Source organism: Salvelinus alpinus, chromosome 7 (assembly GCF_045679555.1).
Source record: "Salvelinus alpinus chromosome 7, SLU_Salpinus.1, whole genome shotgun sequence".
Classification (NCBI taxonomy): domain Eukaryota; kingdom Metazoa; phylum Chordata; class Actinopteri; order Salmoniformes; family Salmonidae; genus Salvelinus; species Salvelinus alpinus.
In genome coordinates this window covers 66,644,130-66,665,347 of record NC_092092.1, presented here as the reverse complement: position 1 = coordinate 66,665,347, position 21,218 = coordinate 66,644,130, and the positions used below count along the sequence as shown (strand labels likewise).

Below are 21,218 nucleotides of genomic sequence, written 5' to 3'. Positions count from 1 at the left end.
AATGTGTAGAGCATCCTGTTATGTACTGTAAATGGTTACAGGGATGTACACATTCATTATGGATGTCCACAGTGTACTTGTTTTTCTCTGATAGGTGGTAGTACTGTATGTGTTGTGAATGGCTACGTCCAACCAGTGTAGATCCTCCTCAGAGAGGATGCTGGGAGGTACAGGAGCAGTGATGTTTCTAGTACGGTATACCCTTAGCTGCTGCTAGCTCTTTGCTGTGTCCTGTGTCCTGTGTCCTACAGCTTTAAGGTAACATGACACCGACAAGGGCGCCAAAGCTAATTTTAGATATTTAATTAGCGCTGCGGAGACCTACTGCTCATCAAAGGGACGCTGGTGACAAGGGTCGGGGGGTCGAGTGTAGTGAGTCCGGAGGATGGAGTGTTCGCTAGCTGAGCTTTACCACTAATCACTGCATATATTTAATATGATTTCCCAGCACTGTGATATATGAGCTGCCACGGGTATCTAGTGCAGAAATATTGAACCCTTTAGTCTGGACTGAAGCCTTTAAATCAGTTGAATTTAGACAACCTCAAAGCCTTTTAATCAGTTGAATTTAGACAACCTCAAAGCCTTTAAATCAGTTGAATTTAGACAACCTCAAAGCCTTTAAATCAGTTGAATTTAAACAACCTCAAAGCCTTTAAATCAGTTGAATTTAGACAACCTCAAAGCCTTTAAATCAGTTCAATTTAGACAACCTCAAAGCCTTTAAATCAGTTCAATTTAGACAACCTCAAAGCCTTTAAATCAGTTGAATTTAGACAACCTCAAAGCCTTTAAATCAGTTGAATTTAGACAACCTCAAAGCCTTTAAATCAGTTGAATTTAGACAACCTCAAAGCCTTTAAATCAGTTGAATTTAGACAACCTCAAAGCCTTTAAATCAGTTGAATTTAGACAACCTCAAAGCCTTTTAATCAGATTGGAGTGTAAAGATGCTTTTTATTAATTCCGTTAAACCGACCAGGGTTCTGCTCATTTTCAGGCCTGTGAAACAAGACAAAATATGACAAGTTGACAAATAACCTGAGCAACATAATCCTAATGAGGTTTTCTGACTGCGTTTCCCCCGTTACTGCTTTAGGCGCTCTTGCGCCAGCTAAGCATTTTTCTCCCTCATATATAAAATCCCCATGAGTTTAGGGAACGGGGGCGAAAATAATCTGTTGTTGCAAACAATGTGAAAAATATTGTAGCTGTAGGAGGGAGGTGAGGCTTCTCGCTGCTACTTTACATTCTTGCTGGTTTTTAAACTCAATAATGACTTTGAGGAAACTATTTAACGGCAACTTCCTTACCTGTCTCTTATCTGTTAACATGGAGAAATGGATAAAATGTTATTGTTAATAGAAGCACACACACACACAGCTATACCGAGAACCCACTCACGTGGATCCAGACTGCAGTCCGCTGGGTTCCCCTCTGAGGGGCCAGGTTTCTGCAGCATGAGTGGATATTAGAAGGACTGTGAATCTAAGTGCTTTCTGTCTCAACAAACTGCCCTTCCACTGCCTGATCAATCAATATTCTGACCCCTCAGTGCACTACAGGGCTATTTCTAGTCCTATTTCTAGTCCTATTTCTAGTCCTATTTCTAGGCTGCCTCCTTAGAGGGTCAGGCACTGAAAAAATTCTGTGGAAAAATGAAACGTTTTTTATGGTTTTAAACCAAGCCAAAAGGATATGTTTAAATGATATTAAATATCATTGATATACTCCTTTTCGTTCTTTTTTTACAATCCAAAGAACAAAACCAACGTATACATACGTACCGACAACTTACAGACACATACAAACAATGACTACGTCTCATCCGTCCAGACCCGCCTGTCACAACCCCATCCCTATTGCCTGCATTACTGTTTGCCACATGGCCTTAAATTGAACCAATTTGTTTTTCTCAGTCGCCCATGCTATTTCAATAACAAATCATTACATTTTTTTCATTGTATTAAGGATGGCGGATTGATTGACTTCCTAATTTTTAGTATACGTTTTTGATGAGTGATGAGAAAATAATTTTACAGCCCATTGGTATCTCACTACACCCCCCATATGTCATGTCTTGAAATATGCACACAGGTGGATTAAAAGTATGTTTATATTGTAACTTTCTAGCTCCGCCCACAACTTCTGAACTTTATAGCATTCCTAGAAAGCATGGATTATTGAGTCATTATTATTATGACTCTACCATTATACTGTTACATTTGTGAATTTTGTGTAATACATTCTATATATATTAGTTTATACTGGATTAAGCGTACAATTTTGTTAGTTATGCTCAAACTTTCACTCCATCTTATGCCAACGTCAGTTCTTTTTAAATCTTGGTTCCATTGGTTGATCTTTTTTTCCAAGAGATTTTCAGTTGGATATGCTCTTTTATGAAACCCAACAGATACTGAGAAGAATCTGTACTTTATGCCTTACCGGTATAGTGCTGCATTGAATTAGTCTTATAATGAAAGCAGAAATAATCATTCATTCTAACAAACAGAATGTTCTAAGGCCAGCTGCTTTCTTTCAGGCCTGCACATAATGCCTGTACTTCTCAATTTTACAAATACCTCAGACAGTCAAGACATTTCTCATTTTTTTCATCCATCCACCACTTTGATGACATAGCAGTCATGCCAAGTATTTTTCTTCTCTTATGTCTGTTTTGGTATCACTTTGAAAGGTACCTACATAAGGATGTCATAACACTTCATAAGCAATACATTGGCGTTCATAAATGTTTCTGTATTTGTCTAATCCCAGCTCTCTGAGGAAACAGCCCAGGAAGAGAGAGCTGCTGCCTCCCCTGCTGTCGCCGCTCTCCGACGAGCCCCCCGTCCGCCAGCGCAGGACCAGCGAGTGTTCCTCCTTCAGCCAGGAGGGCAGCGCTAGTGGCGCCTTATTACTACCCACCCTCAGCTGCTCTCTGCCCCCCTTCTCCTCCTCCTCCTCATCCTCCTCTTCCTCACACAAGCACCGCAGCAAAGGAGAGAGCAAATTCTTCTCACATTCCAAGACAAGCAGTGTAAGTAGGGGCAAGCTGTTGTTCTTCGGTGTTATTATACAGTAAAATGGTATTTATTACTTTTGTACTGCTATCATCATCAATTACCGAGCAACATTTTGTAAATGGATGGTTTAAACTATTATTTTAAAGTGTGAAACTTTTGCGTCCACTCCGTTTGCTAAGAGAACGTGTCTTCTACAATTCATTGTGCAGAGAAGTTGGAAGACGGTGCTGTTGCTGCAGATAATTTCTCTGCTCCAGGCTTCTACCACTATTTCCTGTGTTTTTGCAAATCTAATCTAATTACCCTTTGAAAGGAGTTATAAACAGCCTTGAAGAGAGGGAAATGGCTGAATATGTTTAAAGCCAGGACAGAAAAAAATACACCATAGCCACAACGTAACGGCAGTCCAAATCACCAAGATGAATCCTTACAGTGTTATTAGACTTACTGCTGGATGCTAATTAGCATTTTAATTGACCCCTCCATCTCACAGGAGGAAGATACCCACAGCAAACCATCTGGCAGTTTCCATGGTAACGGTCAATCTGATTCTGACCTTTGGTCCAACCCCTCATCTCTGTCCATGGACCACATGGAGCCAAGAAGACCGAAGCTAACGTTCAATAACAAGTATGTATGACTAACTAACTTCTCCAAACACTTCAAAAACACATATTGTGTTTTTTGTCTCTGATGTACTGACAAATTTGAATGACATGATGTACTAACAGATTGAATGACATGATGTACTGACAGATTGATTGACATGATGCACTGACAGATTGAATGACATGATGTACTAACAGATTGAATGACATGATGTACTGACAGATTGAATGACATGATGCACTGACAGATTGAATGACATGATGTACTAACAGATTGAATGACATGATGTACTAACAGATTGAATGACATGATGCACTGACAGATTGAATGACATGATGTACTGACAGATTGAATGACATGATGCACTGACAGATTGAATGACATGATGCACTGACAGATTGAATGACATGATGTACTGACAGATTGAATGACATGATGTACTGACAGATTGAATGACATGATGCACTGACAGATTGAATGACATGATGCACTGACAGATTGAATGACATGATGCACTGACAGATTGAATGACATGATGTACTAACAGATTGAATGACATGATGTACTGACAGATTGACATGATGTACTGACAGATTGATTGACATGATGCACTGACAGATTGAATGACATGATGCACTGACAGATTGAATGACATGATGTACTGACAGATTGAATGACATGATATACTAACAGATTGAATGACATGATGTACTGACAGATTGATTGACATGATGTACTGACAGATTGAATGACATGATGTACTAACAGATTGATTGACATGATGTACTGACAGATTGAATGACATGATATACTGACAGATTGAATGACATGATGTACTGACAGATTGAATGACATGATGTACTAACAGATTGATTGACATGATGTACTGACAGATTGAATGACATGATGTACTAACAGATTGAATGACATGATGCACTGACAGATTGAATGACATGATGTACTGACAGATTGAATGACATGATGTACTAACAGATTGAATGACATGATGTACTGACAGATTGACATGATGTACTGACAGATTGATTGACATGATGCACTGACAGATTGAATGACATGATGTACTGACAGATTGAATGACATGATGTACTAACAGATTGAATGACATGATGCACTGACAGATTGAATGACATGATGTACTGACAGATTGAATGACATGATGTACTGACAGATTGAATGACATGATGTACTGACAGATTGATTGACATGATGCACTGACAGATTGAATGACATGATGCACTGACAGATTGAATGACATGATGTACTAACAGATTGAATGACATGATGCACTGACAGATTGAATGACATGATGTACTGACAGATTGAATGACATGATGTACTGACAGATTGAATGACATGATGCACTGACAGATTGAATGACATGATGTACTGACAGATTGAATGACATGATGTACTGACAGATTGAATGACATGATGTACTAACAGATTGAATGACATGATGCACTGACAGATTGAATGACATGATGTACTAACAGATTGAATGACATGATGCACTGACAGATTGAATGACATGATGTACTGACAGATTGAATGACATGATGTACTGACAGATTGAATGACATGATGCACTGACAGATTGAATGACATGATGCACTGACAGATTGAATGACATGATGCACTGACAGATTGAATGACATGATGTACTAACAGATTGAATGACATGATGCACTGACAGATTGAATGACATGATGTACTAACAGATTGAATGACATGATGCACTGACAGATTGAATGACATGATGTACTGACAGATTGAATGACATGATGTACTGACAGATTGAATGACATGATGTACTGACAGATTGAATGACATGATGCACTGACAGATTGAATGACATGATGTACTAACAGATTGAATGACATGATGCACTGACAGATTGAATGACATGATGTATGTACTAATTTAAGTCTCAAACATGATTAAAATGGAACAGAACAGAACCCAGGGAAGTTGACGTATGTGTGGGATGTGATTACAAAGTCGAGTTCCTCTGTATTGATCATTCAAAATGAAACATATTCAGCGTTTGGAGGACAACATTATCCTTAAGCAATCCAGGCAGTCACACAACTGCAAACAGATTTATATTTCCAACATAACTGACATGACTGACATATTCTCAATGTATGTGTTCTCCACAGAGTTCACACTGCAGACTACTACATGCAGGAAGCCAAGAAACTGAAGCACAAAGCAGATGCACTGGTAAGCTGCTGTTTTATTAGCCACCACAAAATGTATTAAAAACATTTAATACAGCATTTACTTTGGTAGAGAATATATTACACATACTAAACTCCTTACATTTGACATTGTCTGAGCCAGGCAATAAACATACTCTGTTTTAGTCAGTTACATGACATCACAAATATATATAGCTACAGACCAATGTGATAATACCATTTACAAACACATGCCAATGTGCAATTAGCAAGCAGCATGTCTGACTCAGCCAATGAGAGAATAAATATTCCTGCTGTGTAACAGTATAGCTTCCGTCCCTCTCCTCGCCCATACCTGGGCTCGAACCAGGGAACCTCAGCACACATCGACAACTGACACCCACGAAGCATCGTTACCCATCGCTCCATAAAAGCTGCGGCTTTTAGGGGAACAACTACTTCAAGGTCTCAGAGCGAGTGACGTCACCGATTGAAACACTATTAGCGCGCACCACTGCTAACTAGCTAGCCATTTCACATCAGTTACAGCTGCATAGCATTTAATAACAGACAGACAGACACTGGTCTTAATAACAAACAGACAGACACTGGTCTTAATAAGAGACAGACACTAGTCTTAATAACAAACAGACAGACACTGGTCTTAATAAGAGACAGACACTGGTCTTAATAACAGACAGACACTGGTCTTAATAACAGACAGACACTGGTCTTAATAAGAGACAGACACTGGTCTTAATAAGAGACAGACACTGGTCTTAATAAGAGACAGACACTGGTCTTAATAACAGACAGACACTGGTCTTAATAAGAGACAGACACTGGTCTTTATAAGAGACAGACACTGGTCTTAATAAGAGACAGACACTGGTCTTAATAACAGACAGACACTGGTCTTATTAAGAGACAGACACTGGTCTTAATAACAGACAGACACTGGTCTTAATAAGAGACAGCCACTGGTCTTAATAACAGACAGACACTGGTCTTAATAAGAGACAGACACTGGTCTTAATAAGAGACAGACACTGGTCTTAATAACAGACATACACTGGTCTTAATAACAGACAGACACTGGTCTTAATAAGAGACAGACACTGGTCTTAATAACAGACAGACACTGGTCTTAATAACAGACAGACACTGGTCTTAATAAGAGACAGACACTGGTCTTAATAACAGACAGACACTGGTCTTAATAACAGACAGACACTGGTCTTAATAAGAGACAGACACTGGTCTTAATAAGAGACAGACAGACACTGGTCTTAATAAACAAGAGACAGACAGACACTGGTCTTAATACCAGACAGACACTGGTCTTAATATCAGACAGACAGACACTGGTCTTAATAAGAGACAGACAGACAGACATACAGACACTGGTCCTAGCTGAAGAATACTGCTAGGTGTACAGAGGAGAGCCCTTGTGGAGATCTGTAGTCTTTTTTAAGTGATGATGTGGGATCTGTCTCTTTCACACCTCTTCAATGTCCTCAAAGAGGGCCTTGAGCCCAGGCGGCGGACGTGATTTACCAACACACTCATAGTGCCCTAATAATTGGATTCCAGCAATTATCTCCACAGTCATTGTCCTTTATTGGAAGTTACATCCACTTGGCCATAAATCTGATCTGCGAGGTAAAGTCATCCATGAATACAAAATGAAAGGAATTGATTGCCCTTGTTACATGACTGTAATCGTTGAGCTGTAATGAATCTTCCACCAGCCCGGTCGTATGTGGTAAAAGTGGCTTACTTGAAATGGATAGAACCTGCTTGAGAGGTGCTTTCAGTGGAGAGTGGTGTGTAAATATATTATATTTTACACTTGTGTGCTCATGAGCTTCTTATTTGTCATAGGCTCTTTGGTTTTGTGTTTTGGGTCTTTGTGAGTTTGTATTTTTAGTAATGTATTTGAGAAAATTGAAGAAGATCAAAAGAATGTTCCGTTTCCCGAACATTAATGTAGCATTGTTATTTTTCCTTCTGATTAAATCAGCTTAATATCTGTTTTCACAAGAACTCTGAGGCTTTGGAAAATAATTCATGTGAGGAGAATATTTTGTGGCCTTGTAGTGTTGTGACTCTAATGCGGATCATATTCGATGTTCTTCACAGATGGAGAAGTATGGCAAAGCTGTTAACTACGCTGATGGGGCGCTGTCTTTCATAGAATGTGGCAACGCCATGGAACGGGACCCGCTGGAGGCCAAGTCTCCATACACTATGTACTCTGAGACAGTTGAACTCATCAGGTTTGTGTCCCCACCAATGTGTCCCTCCCTCCCTGCCTCCCACCCCCACTCAGGCCAGCAATCCCTACCTGCCCTCCGTGAAAATGAGCATCATTAAATCCAGCCCTGCTCCAGTCTACCCCACAAGTCAAGGCAATTAGCGGACCTCATTTTATTAATGGCAGTGAAAATGAAAATAGATGGACCTTGTAACTCCTCATATGACCCATGGATTCATGCACCGGTGATTGAAATATTTTCCTCAAAAACGATTAGACACAGAAAATGACACAAGGTCGGCAGTTCTATGAATGCTCCCCTGGCTTTAAGGATGCTCCCCTGGCTTTATGGATGCTCCCCTGGCTTTATGAATGCTCCCCTGGCTTTATGGATGCTCCCCTGGCTTTATGAATGCTCCCCTGGCTTTATGAATGCTCCCCTGGCTTTATGGATGCTCCCCTGGCTTTATGGATGCTCCCCTGGCTTTATGAATGCTCCCCTGGCTTTATGGATGCTCCCCTGGCTTTATGGATGCTCCCCTGGCTTTATGAATGCTCCCCTGGCTTTATGGATGCTCCCCTGGCTTTATGGATGGTCCCCTGGCTTTATGGATGCTCCCCTGGCTTTATGGATGCTCCCCTGGCTTTATGGATGCTCCCCTGGCTCTGTGGATGCTCCCCTGGCTTTATGAATGCTCCCCTGGCTTTATGGATGCTCCCCTGGCTTTATGGATGCTCCCCTGGCTTTATGGATGCTCCCCTGGCTTTATGGACATTGAGTCATCCTCTCTTTTTGTTATTTGAACTGAAATTAATTAATTAATTGATTTATGTTTTTGTCTTTTCTGCTTTTGAAGATATGCCATGAGGTTAAAGAACTTTACAAGTCACTCAGCAACAGTAGCCGAGAAGAAATTAGCTGTATTGTGGTGAGTTTTCCCTTGATATAGTTTCTGATGTGAACCTCTGTGTGGTTGAAGGAAATCCATCATTCCTCTGATGGGTGTGATGACGGACAAGGATCTCTAGCCTGTGAGGGTGTTTGGGTTGATTTAAGAAAATCCAGCTGGCTTCCAAACCCGTTAGATGCTAAATCCGCCGCTTCGCTCAAACACGATTTAAATCTCCACTCAGCCATCCCTCCCCGACAATCGGATGTATCTTGAAGGGAGCTTTAAAACACTGCTAAAGCACTTAATCAGCTTAAAGGGGATCATTATTCTTGTATTTCATTAAGCTATTAGGGATAATGAAAGATTTCCTGGCGGCTAGCAACAGCCTATGAACATCTACAGTATACTAACCACACAGCTACAGGGGATATGCTGCCTGTCATATTGATTGTATAATCTGAGTAGAATGTCAGGGTTAGAATGTCATGGTTAGAATTAGAATGTTATGGTTAGAATGGAATGTTATGGTTAGAATGGAATGGTTAGAATTAGAATGTTATGGTTAGAATGTTATGGTTAGGCTCTCAGTCATAGCAGTGTAGACAGTGATGAGAGTAGGAGTGAGACTCCCAGGTCATAATTCCTGTGGTAGTAAACCGTTCAGACATCATTAGAGATTATATTCAAATATTTGACACTGGTTGACACGATCCATCCGTGTATAATTTGTTTTAGAGGGCAAAGTGTGTGTGTGTGTGTGTGTGTGTGTGTGCGTGCGTGCGTGCGTGCGTGCGTGCGTGCGTGCGTGCGTGCGTGCGTGCGTGCGTGCGTGCGTGCGTGCGTGCGTGCGTGCAAGAACATGCTGATGTGGTTTAGATCGGGAGAAACTAGGAAGTGTAGTGTGGTAATGACTTATTAATGCCAGAGTGCTGGTGTCATGTCATGGGGTGGTGCATATGTCCAAAGCATCTGGTGTCTGACTATTGCCTCTGTTTTCTAGCTTTTATTTTCTAAGCAATTAGAGAGGTAGATTTCATAACACCAATATGAAATATTCATGCATCATGGATATGACATGTGTTAGAAAACACATTTTCCTTAGTTATTTATTTGATGCTTAATGTCTGTAATTGATACACAGACTGTTATGTTGCCAATACCAGATATACTGTATTAGTGTAGGTCCTGTATTTAATGGAATGTTATTATGCTCTTATCTCCATAGCAATCGCTGTTTATCCCTCCTGTACTTGAGAATGTTCAAACTAAAGAAGGACCATGCAGTAAAGTATTCCCGTTCCCTGATGGAGTATTTCAAGGTAACTAACTCTAATTCTAACTTCTAACTCTAATTCTTACTCCAAATTCTAACTTTAATTCTAACTCCAAATTCTAACTAATTCTAACTCCAAATTCTGACTCTAATTCTAACTCTAATTCTAACTCCAAATTCTAACTATAATTCTAACTCCAAATTCTAACTCTAATTCTAACTTCTATGAATAAAAAGAGTGATAGCTGTAGAACACGTACAGCTAATTGAAATGTATAAATTGAATTTATATTTGTGTTGAGTTGCGTGTACTCATTAGCTTTGCATGGTGGTCATTAAAAAACATACATTTTTTCGCGGTTAGTGTGCAAACTATGTGTATCAATTATCTACATACCTGTTTTAATTAATTATGTTGCATATTATTCTAGAGACGCTGTTTGTATTGCTGTGATAGCTTTTCTAAGTTGTGCAATGTGTTTGTATAGTGGTGCTGCCAAATGTCCTGTTCTCACAAACCTCTTCCATTCCAGAACTCGGCTAAAAGTTCCCAAGTACCTTCGCCATGGGGAGCCAATGGAAAGTGAGTAACATTTCACCTCAGTCATCTAATGTTGCATTACAATGCATTCTTTATACCAGATATCTCCCTGAACAGAACAATGTATGTGCCTACTCCTGGCCAAGCAACAAGCTAACCCTCTCAGATGCTGACTGCTTTGTTCAGACAAAGGTCATGACAGACAGAGCCTCTGTCAATGTGACTTCCAGCTTTCAGCACATCACACTGGTGGGATGAGCTCACCGCTTCACTGTTCTTCTGCATTTTCCATGGCAACTGAACCTAACTGATCCACCCTGTGTGTTTGGGTTTGGGTTCGCAGCCTACAGTGGGGCTACCGTGGGGCTACTGTGGAGCTACCATGGGGCTACCATGGAGCTACCGTGGGGCTACCGTGGATCTACCGTGAAGCTACCGTGGCGCTACCGTGGGGCTACAGTGAAGCTACCGTGGGGCTACAGGGAAGCTACCATGGGGCTACCGTGGGGCTACAGTGAAGCTACTGTGGGGCTACCGTGGGGCTACAGTGAAGCTACCGTGGGGCTACCGTGGGGCTACAGTAAAGCTACCGTTGGGCTACCGTGGGGCTACAGTGAAGCTACCGTGGGGCTACAGTGAAGCTACCGTGGGGCTACAGTGAAGCTACCGTGGGACTACCATGGGGCTACAGTGAATCTACCGTGGGGCTACAGTGAAGCTACCGTGGGGCTACCATGGGGCTACAGTGAAGCTACCGTGGGGCTACCGTGGGGCTACCGTGAAGTTACCGTGGAGCTACCATGAAGTTACCGTGGAGCTACCATGAAGCTACAGTGGAGCTAATGAGGAGCTACTGTGGGGATACCATGGGGCTACTGTGGGGCTCGTCAGTGTGTCTGGCAGTTGGTGGTGAGCCATCCTCTGTGTGTGACTGTGAGCTCCCTTGAGCCTGTCTTTTCAAGGGCTGGGATCTAGCCCTCAGCCAAAGCACTGACCAGCTTCTGCTATTCTGCTGTGAGAGGCGCTGTCAGAAGCAATTAGCCTCAGATCCTACTGGCTCCTAGGGCTCCTGCAGCCTCCTCCAGTTCACCATGGTCACATTAGCCACCAACTGGCCTTTTTAATCCCGTGTCAGCTCCGCTACCTGCGGACTGTAATCAGCATTAGATTACACTCTGCTCTGGCCTTTCCCACAGTTTGTTTGTTCTGTCCTTGACAATCATGAATCTTTTTTCCTTATTGTTTTTTTTCACCATCAAGGGTTTGTTTATTTCAGCAAAAGCCTCAAACTATTAGAAAGGGAGCCGAGAGAGGCAAGCTGTTGACAGAGCATCATAATTTAACTTCACGGGGGGAGTGCCATTCAATTTAGTGCTGAATTACAGGACCTGGAGCTTGATTGTTTGTGTTTGGCACTAAAAAACTGATGAATATGTCCTCTGATTGATGTCTCAAGCCGGCTGACAGAAAATCAAGCCATGATTGTCAAGCCGAGATAAGCCCTAGTTTGCCGATAATACAAAATCAAATCAGTATTAGTGATTAAGTCTGACAGAGAGTAGTTAAGCCTGACGGACAGAAGTTAAGCCTGATGGACAGTAGTTAAGCCTGACGGACAGTAGTTAAGCCTGACGGACAGTAGTTAAGCTTGACAGAGAGTGGTTAAGCCTGACGGACAGTGGTTACGCCTGGTGGAGAATGGTTAAGCCTGACGGACAGTGGTTACGCCTGGCGGAGAATGGTTAAGCCTGACGGAGAGTGGTTAAGCCTGACGGACAGTGGTTAAGCTTGACGGACAATGGTTAAGCCTGACGGACAGTGGCAAAGCCTGAATGACAGTGTCTAAGCCTGGGGGACAGTGGTTAAGCCTGATGGAGAGTGGTTAAGCCTGAAGGACAGTGGTTAAGCCTGACGGACAGTGGTTAAACCTGACGGACAGTGGTTAAACCTGACGGACAGTGGTTAAACCTGACGGACAGTGGTTAAACCTGACGGACAGTGGTACAGCCTGACGCACAGTGGTACAGCTGACGGAAAGTAGTTAACCCTGACAGAGAGTGGTAAAGGACACCAATACTAAAAGACACCAATACTAAAGGACATCAAAGAACAGTCTGCTTGGGCCAAGAAACACGAGTAATGGACATCAGACCGTAGGAAATCTGTCCTTTGGTCTGGAGTCCAAATTGGAGATTTTTGGTTCTAACCGCCATGTCTTTGTGAGACGCAGTGTGGGTGAACGTATGATCTCTGCATGTGTATTTCCCACCGTAACGCATGGAGGAGGATGTGTGATGGTGTGGGGGTGCTTTGCTGATGACAGTCTGTGATTTATTTAGAATTCAAGGTACACTTAACCAGCATGGCTACCACAGCATTCTGCAGCGATACACCATCCCATCTGGTTTGCACTTAGTGGGACTTTGTTTTTCAAAAGGACAATGACCCAAAAAACACACCTCCATGCTGTGTGAGGGCAATTTGACCAAGAAGGAGAGTGGTGGAGTGCTGCATCAGATGACCTAGTCTCCACAATCACCCAACCTCAACCCAATATGGATGGTTTGGGATGAGTTGGACCGCGGAGTGAAGGAAAAGCAGCCAACAAGTCCTCAAAATATGTGGGAACTCCTTCATGACTGTTTGAAAAAGCACCCCCACATCCTCACACCTCCTCCTCCATGCTTCACTTTACTCCCTGTATATATAATTCACTTAACTCCCTATACAGTTGAAGTCGGAAGTTTACATACACCTAAGCCAAATACATTTAAACTCCGTTTTTCACAATTCCTTACATTTAATCCAAGTAAAAATTCCCTATCTTAGGCAAGTTAGGATCATCACTTTATTTTATTATTATTATTAATATTTCTTTCAGCTTTTATTTCTTTCATCACATTACTAGTGGGTCAGAAGTTTACATACACTCAATTAGTATTTGGTAGCATTGCCTTTAAATTGTTTAACTTGGGTCAAATGATTCGGGTAGCCTTCCACAAGCTTCCCACAATAAGTTGGGTGAATTTTGGCCCATTCCTCCTGACAGAGCTGGTGTAACTGAGTCAGGTTTGTAGGCCTCCTTGCTCGCACACGCTTTTTCAGTTCTGGCCACAAATGTTCTATAGGATTGAGGTCAGGGCTTTGTGATGGCCACTCCAACACCTTGACTTTGTTGTCATTAAGCCATATTGCCACAACTTTGGAAGTATGCTTGGGGTCATTGTCCATTTGGAAGACCCATTTGCGACCAAGCTTTAACTTCCTGACTGATGTCTTGAGATGTGGCTTCAATATTTCCACCTAATTTTCCTCCTCCTCATGCCATCTATTTTGTGAAGTGCACCAGTCCCTCCTGCAGCAAAGCACCCCCACAACATGATGCTGCCACCCCCGTGCTTCACGGTTGGGATGGTGTTCTTCGGCTTGCAAGCCTCCCCCTTTTTCCTCCAAACATAGCGATGGCCAAACAGTTCTATTTTTGTTTCATCAGACCAGAGGACATTTCTCCAAAAAGTACGATCTTTGTCCCCATGTGCAGTTGCAAACCGTAGTCTGGCTTTTTTAATGCCGGTTTTGGAGCAGTGGCTTCTTCCTTGCTGAGCGGTCTTTCAGTTTATGTCGATATAGGACTTGTTTTACTGTGAATATAGATACTTTTGTACCTGTTTCCTCCAGCATCTTCACAATGTCCTTTGCTCTTGTTCTGGGATTGATTTGCACTTTTCGCACCAAAGTACGTTTATCTATAGGAGACAGAACGTGTCTCCTTCCTGAGCGGTAGGACGGCTGTGTGATCCCATGGTGTTTATACTTGCGTACAATTGTTTGTACAGATGAACGTGGTACCTTCAGGCGTTTGGAAATTGCTCCCAAGGATGAACCAGACTTGTGGAGGTCTACTATTTATTTCTGAGGTCTTGGCTGATTTCTTTTGATTTTCCCATGATGTCAAGCAAAGAGACACTGGGATTGAAGGTGGGCCTTGAAATACATCAACAGGTACCCTTCCAATTGACTCAAATGTTGTCAATTAGCCTATCAGAAGCTTCTAAAGCCATGAATTTTCCAAGCTGTTTAACTTCTCTAGGGTATGTGGGACGGTAGTGTCTCACCGCGTCAACAGCCAGTGAAACTGCAGGGCGCCAAATTCAAAACAACAGAAATCCCATAATTTAAATTCCTCAAACATACAAGTATTTTACACCAATTTAAAGATACACTTGTTGTACATCCAGCCACAGTGTCCGATTTCAAAAATATTTTACGACGAAAGCACACCAAACGATTATGTTAGGTCAGAGCCAAGTCACAGAAAAAGACAGCCATTTATCCAGCCAAAGAGAGGAGTAACAAAAAGCAGAAATAGAGATAAGATTAATCACTAAACTTTGATGATCTTCATCAGATGACACTCATAGGACTTCATGTTACACAATACATGTATGTTTTGTTCGGTAAAGTTCATATTTATATCCAAAAATCTGAGTTTAGGCGGGACGCTACTGTCTCACTTGGCCAAAAGCCAGAGAAAATGCAGAGCGCCAAATTCAAATAAATTACTATAAAAATCTAACTTTCATTAAATCACACATGAAAGATACCAAATTAAAGCTACAATGGTTGTGAATCCAGCCAACATGTCAAAATTCAAATAAGCTTTTCGGCGAAAGCAAACGATGGTATTATCTGATGATAGCAACAGAGTAAACAAAGAGAGAGAAGCATATTTCAACCCTGCAGGAACGCGACACAAATCGCAGAAATAAAAATATAATTCATGCCTTACCTTTGACGAGCTTCTGTTGTTGGCACTCCAATATGTCCCATAAACATCACAAATGGTCCTTTTGTTCGATTAATTCCGTCGATATATATCCTAAATGTCCATTTATTTGGCGCGTTTGATACAGAAAAACACCGGTTCCAACTTGTGAAACGTGACTACAAAATATCTCAAAGGTTAATTGTAAACTTTGCCAAAACATTTCAAACTACTTTTGTAATACAACTTTAGGTATTTTGTAACGTAAATAATCGATAAAATTGAAGACGGGATGATCTGTGTTCAATACAGGATTAAAACAAACTGTAGCTAGCTTTCTGGTCACGCGCCTCTAACAAACAGGACACTTCAAGTGACCCTCGTTCAAGATGGCCGTACTTCTTCATTACACAAAGGAAAAAACCTCAACCAATTTCTAAAGACTGTTGACATCCAGTGGAAGCGGTAGGAACTGCAAGAAGGTCCCTTAGAAATCTGGATTCCGAATGAAAGCCCATTGAAAAGAGAGTGGCCTCAAAAAGAAAAATTCTGAATGGTTGTCCTCGGGGTTTCGCCTGCTAAATAAGTTCTGTTGTAATCACAGACATGATTCAAACAGTTTTAGAAACTTCAGAGTGATTCGCATATCTTGTCTTCTGGGGATGAGTAGCTGTCAGTTTAATTTGGGCATGCTTTTCATCCAAAATTCCGAATGCTGCCCCCTACCCTAGAGAAGTTAAAGGCACAGTCAACTTAGTGTATGTAAACTTCTGACCCAATGGAATTGTGATACAGTCCATTATAAGTGAAATAATCCGTCTGTAAACAATTGTTGGAAAAATTACTTGTTTCATGCGCAAAGTCTATGTCCTAACCGACTTCCCAAAACTATAGTTTGTTAACACGAAATTTGTGGAGTGGTTGAAAAACGAGTTTTAATGACTCCAACCTAAGTGTGTGTGTAAACTTCCGACTTCAACTGTATATATAATTCACTTTACTCCCTGTATATATAATTTACTTTACTCCTTGTATCTGTATATATAATTCACTTTATTCTCTGTATATACGGTGTCTTCAGAACGTATTCATACCCCTTGACTTTTACCACATTTTGCTACTTTACAGCCTAAAATGGATTTAAAAAACAAAATTATCCTCAACAATTCCCCACAATGACTAAGCGAAAACTGGTTTTAGCAAATGTATAAAAAATGTAAACAGAAATACCTTATTTACATAAGTTTTCAGACCCTTTGCTATGAGACTCGTCTGGCCACTCTACCATAAAGGCATGATAGGTGGGAGTGCTGCATAGATTGTTGTCCTTTAAGAAGTTTCTCCCATCTCCACAAAGGAACTCCGATGGTCACTCTGAATTTCTGTCAGAGTGACCATCGGGTTCTTGGTCACCTCCCTGACAAAGGTCTTTCTCCCCGATTGCTCAGTTTGCCAGGCGGCCAGCTCTAGAAAGAGTCTTGGTGGTTCCAAACTTATTACATTTAAGAATGATGTAGGCCACTGTGTTCTTTGGGACCTTCAAAGCTGCGGAATTTTTTGGTACCCTTCCCCAGATCTGTGCCTCGACACAATCCTGTCTCAGAGCTCTACGGACAATTCCTTTTACCCCATGTCTAGGTTTTTCCTCTGATATGCACTGTCAGCTGTGGGACCTCATATAGACAGGTGTGTGCCTTTCCAAATCATGTTCAATCAATTCAATTTACCACAGGTGGACTCCAATCTAGTTGTTGAAACATCTCAAGGATGATCAATGCAAACAGGATGCACCTGAGCTCAATTTGGAGTCTCATAGCAAAGGGTCTGAATACTTATGTAAATAAGGCATTTCTAAAAAGCTGTTTTTTACTTTGTCATTATAGGGTATTGAGTGTAGATTGATGAGGAAAAAGCATATATGTATCCATTTTAGAATAACGCTGTAACGTAACAAAATGTGGAAAAAGTCAAGGGGTCTGAATACTTTCCAAATGCACTGTAATTCACTTTACTCCCTGTATATATAATTCACTTTACTCTATGTAAATAATATAAAGTACTTTACTCTTTGTATGTATAATTAACTTTCATCGCTTAGTGTACAAAACATTATGAACACCTTCCTAATATTGAGTTGCACCTCCCCCCATCCCCCCAATGTCTCTCCACTACCTTTTTTTCTTAGTTTCTGTAAGTAACTGTTTTGCCCAGGATACCAAAATCCATGGTGTCCAGTGGTTATACAGTACGCTATCATCTCTGTGGTGGTGATCTGACCTTTCACTTCCAACCTCTAACCCCTGACCCCTGTATTGTGTCTTTGTCTTCCCAGGAACACAGGCACCCCGTCGCCCCTGTCTCTGAGTCTCTCCCCAGTCAGTTGGGGCAGCAGCAGTACGGGCCCTGCGGGCTCCGGGGCCTCCGGCAACGTGGCCATCCCCCAGCGCATTCACCAGATGGCCGCAAGCCACGTCAACATCACCAACAACATTCTCCGGAGCTACGAGCACTGGGACACAGCAGAAAAGTTGGCCACAGAGAGCCAAGGTACTGGAGACTGGAGACTGGACACAGTCTCTCTGTTTTACAACAGGATGTTTGTATAGGAGATGGCAGAAATGGCAGATTTTGTACATTAGTAGAATAAATTGTGCTGTAGATACTGGGTAGGGTGGTAACTGTAGCTGATGTAGCAGTAATAGTTACATACAACATCCATTACTCTTTTGTTATAATATCATAGATTTGTGTTAATACATGTATTCCCATTCATCTACCTTGCATTCAGTAATTATATATGAATAATTATTCCTATTGGTTAGGAACCAAGGCCAGTCAGATTCTTTCATCACCCTCAGGATGGCCTCAATATGGACTGATGTGTTCTGTATTCTTTTGTGGCGATATGGAGAATAAAGGAGCCCTAAGCCTTGACCCATTTACTGTCAATAGTGAGTGAATGTACAGGCTAGAGAGAGACCAGCAGAGATATATGGAGGACACCCCTGTGTATGGAGGGTTTGATGTGTCCTGTCTCTGTCATTTCCTGAGCCTAGCTGATTAGAGGGGCAGGTTACGTGGTTGTGTGAGGCAAGAACTCACTCTCACAGCCTCAGAAGTATCCATTAGAAGTTGATCCTCTCTACACCTCTCCTCCTCTCTGTCGACACTCATAATGAGCTCAATTAGAGCCTGTTGGATGGTGTCTTTGGTGGAAATGAGACAGGAATCACCCAGTTATGTCACCATAAGGCCTAGGTGGGCCTTTCAGCACATACTGATCACCAGAGCTGTTACTTTTAGGATTGAGCCGTTCCAGCACTCAATCACCCACTGTTTATTAGGAGGGAGGAAGAGAGGATATGAGGGATGGAAGAGAGGATAGGAGGGAGGGAAGAGAGGTTAGGAGGGAGGGAAGAGAGGTTAGGAGAGAGGGAAAATAGGGTAGGAGGGAGGGAAGATAGGTTAGGAGGGAGGGAAGAGAGGTTTGGAGGTTGGGAAAGAGGTTAGGAAGGAGGGAAGAGAGGTTAGGAGGGAAGAATGAGAGATTAGGAGGGAGGGAAGAGCGGGAAGAGAGCTTAGGAGGGAGGGAAGATATGTTAGGAGGGAGGCAAGAGAGGTTAGGAGGGAGGGAAGAAAGGTTAGGAGAGAGGGAAGATAGGTTAGGAGGGAGGGAAGAGAGGTTTGGAGGTTGGGAAAGATGTTAGGAAGGAGGGAAGAGAAGTTAGGAGGGAAGAATGAGAGATTAGGAGGGAGGGAAGAGCGGGAAGAGAGCTTAGGAGGGAGGGAAGATATGTTAGGGGGAGGCAAGAGAGGTTTGGAGGGAGGTAAGAGAGGTTAGGAGAGAGGGAAGAGAGGTTAGGAGGGAGGAAGAGGGAAGATAGGTTAGGAAGGAGGAAAGAGAAGTTAGGAGGGAGGCAAGAGAGGTTTGGAGGGAGGGAAGAGAGCTTAGGAGGGAGGGAAGAGAGGGAAGGGAGGGAAGTGAGGTTAGGGGGGAGGGAAGAGAGGTTAGGAGTGAGGGAAGAGAAGTAAGGAGGGAGGGAAGAGAGGTTAGGAGGGAGGGAAGAGAGGTTAGGAGTGAGGGAAGAGATGTTAGGAGAGAGGGAAGATAGGTTAGGAGGGAGGGAAGAGAGGTTTGGAGGTTGGGAAAATAGGTTAGGAAGGAGGGAAGAGAGGTTAGGAGGGAAGAAAGAGAGATTAGGAGGGAGGGAAGAGAGGGAAGAGAGCTTAGGAGGGAGGGAAGATAGGTTAGGGTAGGCAAGAGAGGTTTGGAGGGAGGTAAGATAGGTTAGGAGAGAGGGAAGAGAGGTTAGGAGGGAGGAAGAGAGGGAAGAGAGGTTAGAAGGGAGGAAAGAGAGGTTTGGAGGGAGGGAAGAGAGCTTAGGAGCGAGGGAAGAGAGGGAAGGGAGGGAAGAGAGGTTACGGGGGAGGCAAGAGAGGTTTGGAGGGAGGGAAGAGAGCTTAGGAGGGAGGGAAGAGAGGGAAATAGGGTTAGAAGGGAGGAAAGAGAGGTTAGGAGGGAGGGAAGAGAGGTTTGGAGGTAGGGAAGAGAGGTCAGGAGGGAGGGAAGAGAGGTCAGGAGGGAGGGATGAGAGGGAAGAGAGCTTAGGAGGGAGGGTGGAGAGGTTAGGAGGGAGGCAAGAGAGGTTAGGAGGGAGGGAAGAGAGAGAAGAGAGGTTTGGAGGGAGGGAAGAGAGGTTTGTAGGGAAGAGAGGTTAGGAGGGAGGGGAGGGAAGAGAGGCAAGGGAGGGAAGAGAGGTTAGGAGGGAGGGGAGAGAGGTTAGGAGGGAGGGAAGAGAGGGAAGGAAGGGAGAGAAGAGAGATTAGGAGGGAGGGAAAAGAGGTTTGGAGATAGGGAAGAGAGGTCAGGAGGGAGGGAAGAGAGGTCACGAGGGAGGGAAGAGAGGGAAGAGAGGTTAGAAGGGAGGCAAGAGAGGTTAGGAGGGAGGGAAGAGAGAGAAGAGAGGTTAGGAGGGAGGCAAGAGAGGTTTGTAGGGGAGAGAGGTTAGGAGGGAGGGAAGAGAGGCAAGGGAGGGAAGAGAGGTTTAGGAGGGAGGCAAGAAAGGTTAGGAGGGAGGTGAGAGAGGTTAGGAGGGAGGGGAGAGAGAGAAGATAGGTTAGGAGGGAGGGGAGGGAGGGAAGAGAGGCAATGGAGGGAAGAGAGGTTAGGAGGGGAGGAGAGGGGGAAGTGAGATTAGAAGGGAGGGAAGAGAGGTGAAGAGGGAGGGAAGAGAGGTTAGGAGGGAGAGAAGAGTGGTTAGGAGGGAGGGAAGAGAGGTTAGGAAGGAGGGAAGAGAAGTTAGGAGGGAGGCAAGAGAGGTTTGGAGGTAGGGAAGATAGATTAGGAGGGAGAGAAGAGAGGTTAGGAGGGGGGGAGGGGAAGTGAGATTAGAAGGGATGGAAGAGAGGTCAGGAGGGAGGGGAGAGAGGTCAGGATGGAGGGGAGAGAGGTTAGGAAGGAAGAAAGAGAAGTTAGAAGGGAGGCAATATAGGTTTGGAGGTAGGGAAGAGAGGTCAGGAGGGAGGAGAGAGAGGTTAGGAGGTAGGGAAGAGAGGTTAGGAGGGAGGGAAGAGAGGTTAGGAGGGAGGGAAGAGAAGTTATTATGGAGGGATGAGAGGTAAGAGAGATTAGGAGGGAGGGAAAATAGGTTAG

General features: G+C 43.0%; 1 protein-coding gene across 1 annotated transcript in view; it reads left to right on the top strand.

Annotated features, from left to right (window-relative positions):
* LOC139581503 (AF4/FMR2 family member 2-like) overlaps nucleotides 1–21,218 on the top strand; it is a 336,506-nt gene that overhangs the window by 307,456 nt on the left and 7,832 nt on the right. The window contains exons 13-20 of the mRNA XM_071411328.1: nucleotides 2,779–3,040; nucleotides 3,520–3,656; nucleotides 5,816–5,879; nucleotides 7,979–8,115; nucleotides 8,951–9,022; nucleotides 10,212–10,305; nucleotides 10,793–10,842; nucleotides 17,898–18,112. Coding sequence (XP_071267429.1) covers nucleotides 2,779–3,040; nucleotides 3,520–3,656; nucleotides 5,816–5,879; nucleotides 7,979–8,115; nucleotides 8,951–9,022; nucleotides 10,212–10,305; nucleotides 10,793–10,842; nucleotides 17,898–18,112 — 1,031 coding nt within the window. The remainder of the gene's footprint in view (nucleotides 1–2,778; nucleotides 3,041–3,519; nucleotides 3,657–5,815; nucleotides 5,880–7,978; nucleotides 8,116–8,950; nucleotides 9,023–10,211; nucleotides 10,306–10,792; nucleotides 10,843–17,897; nucleotides 18,113–21,218) is intronic.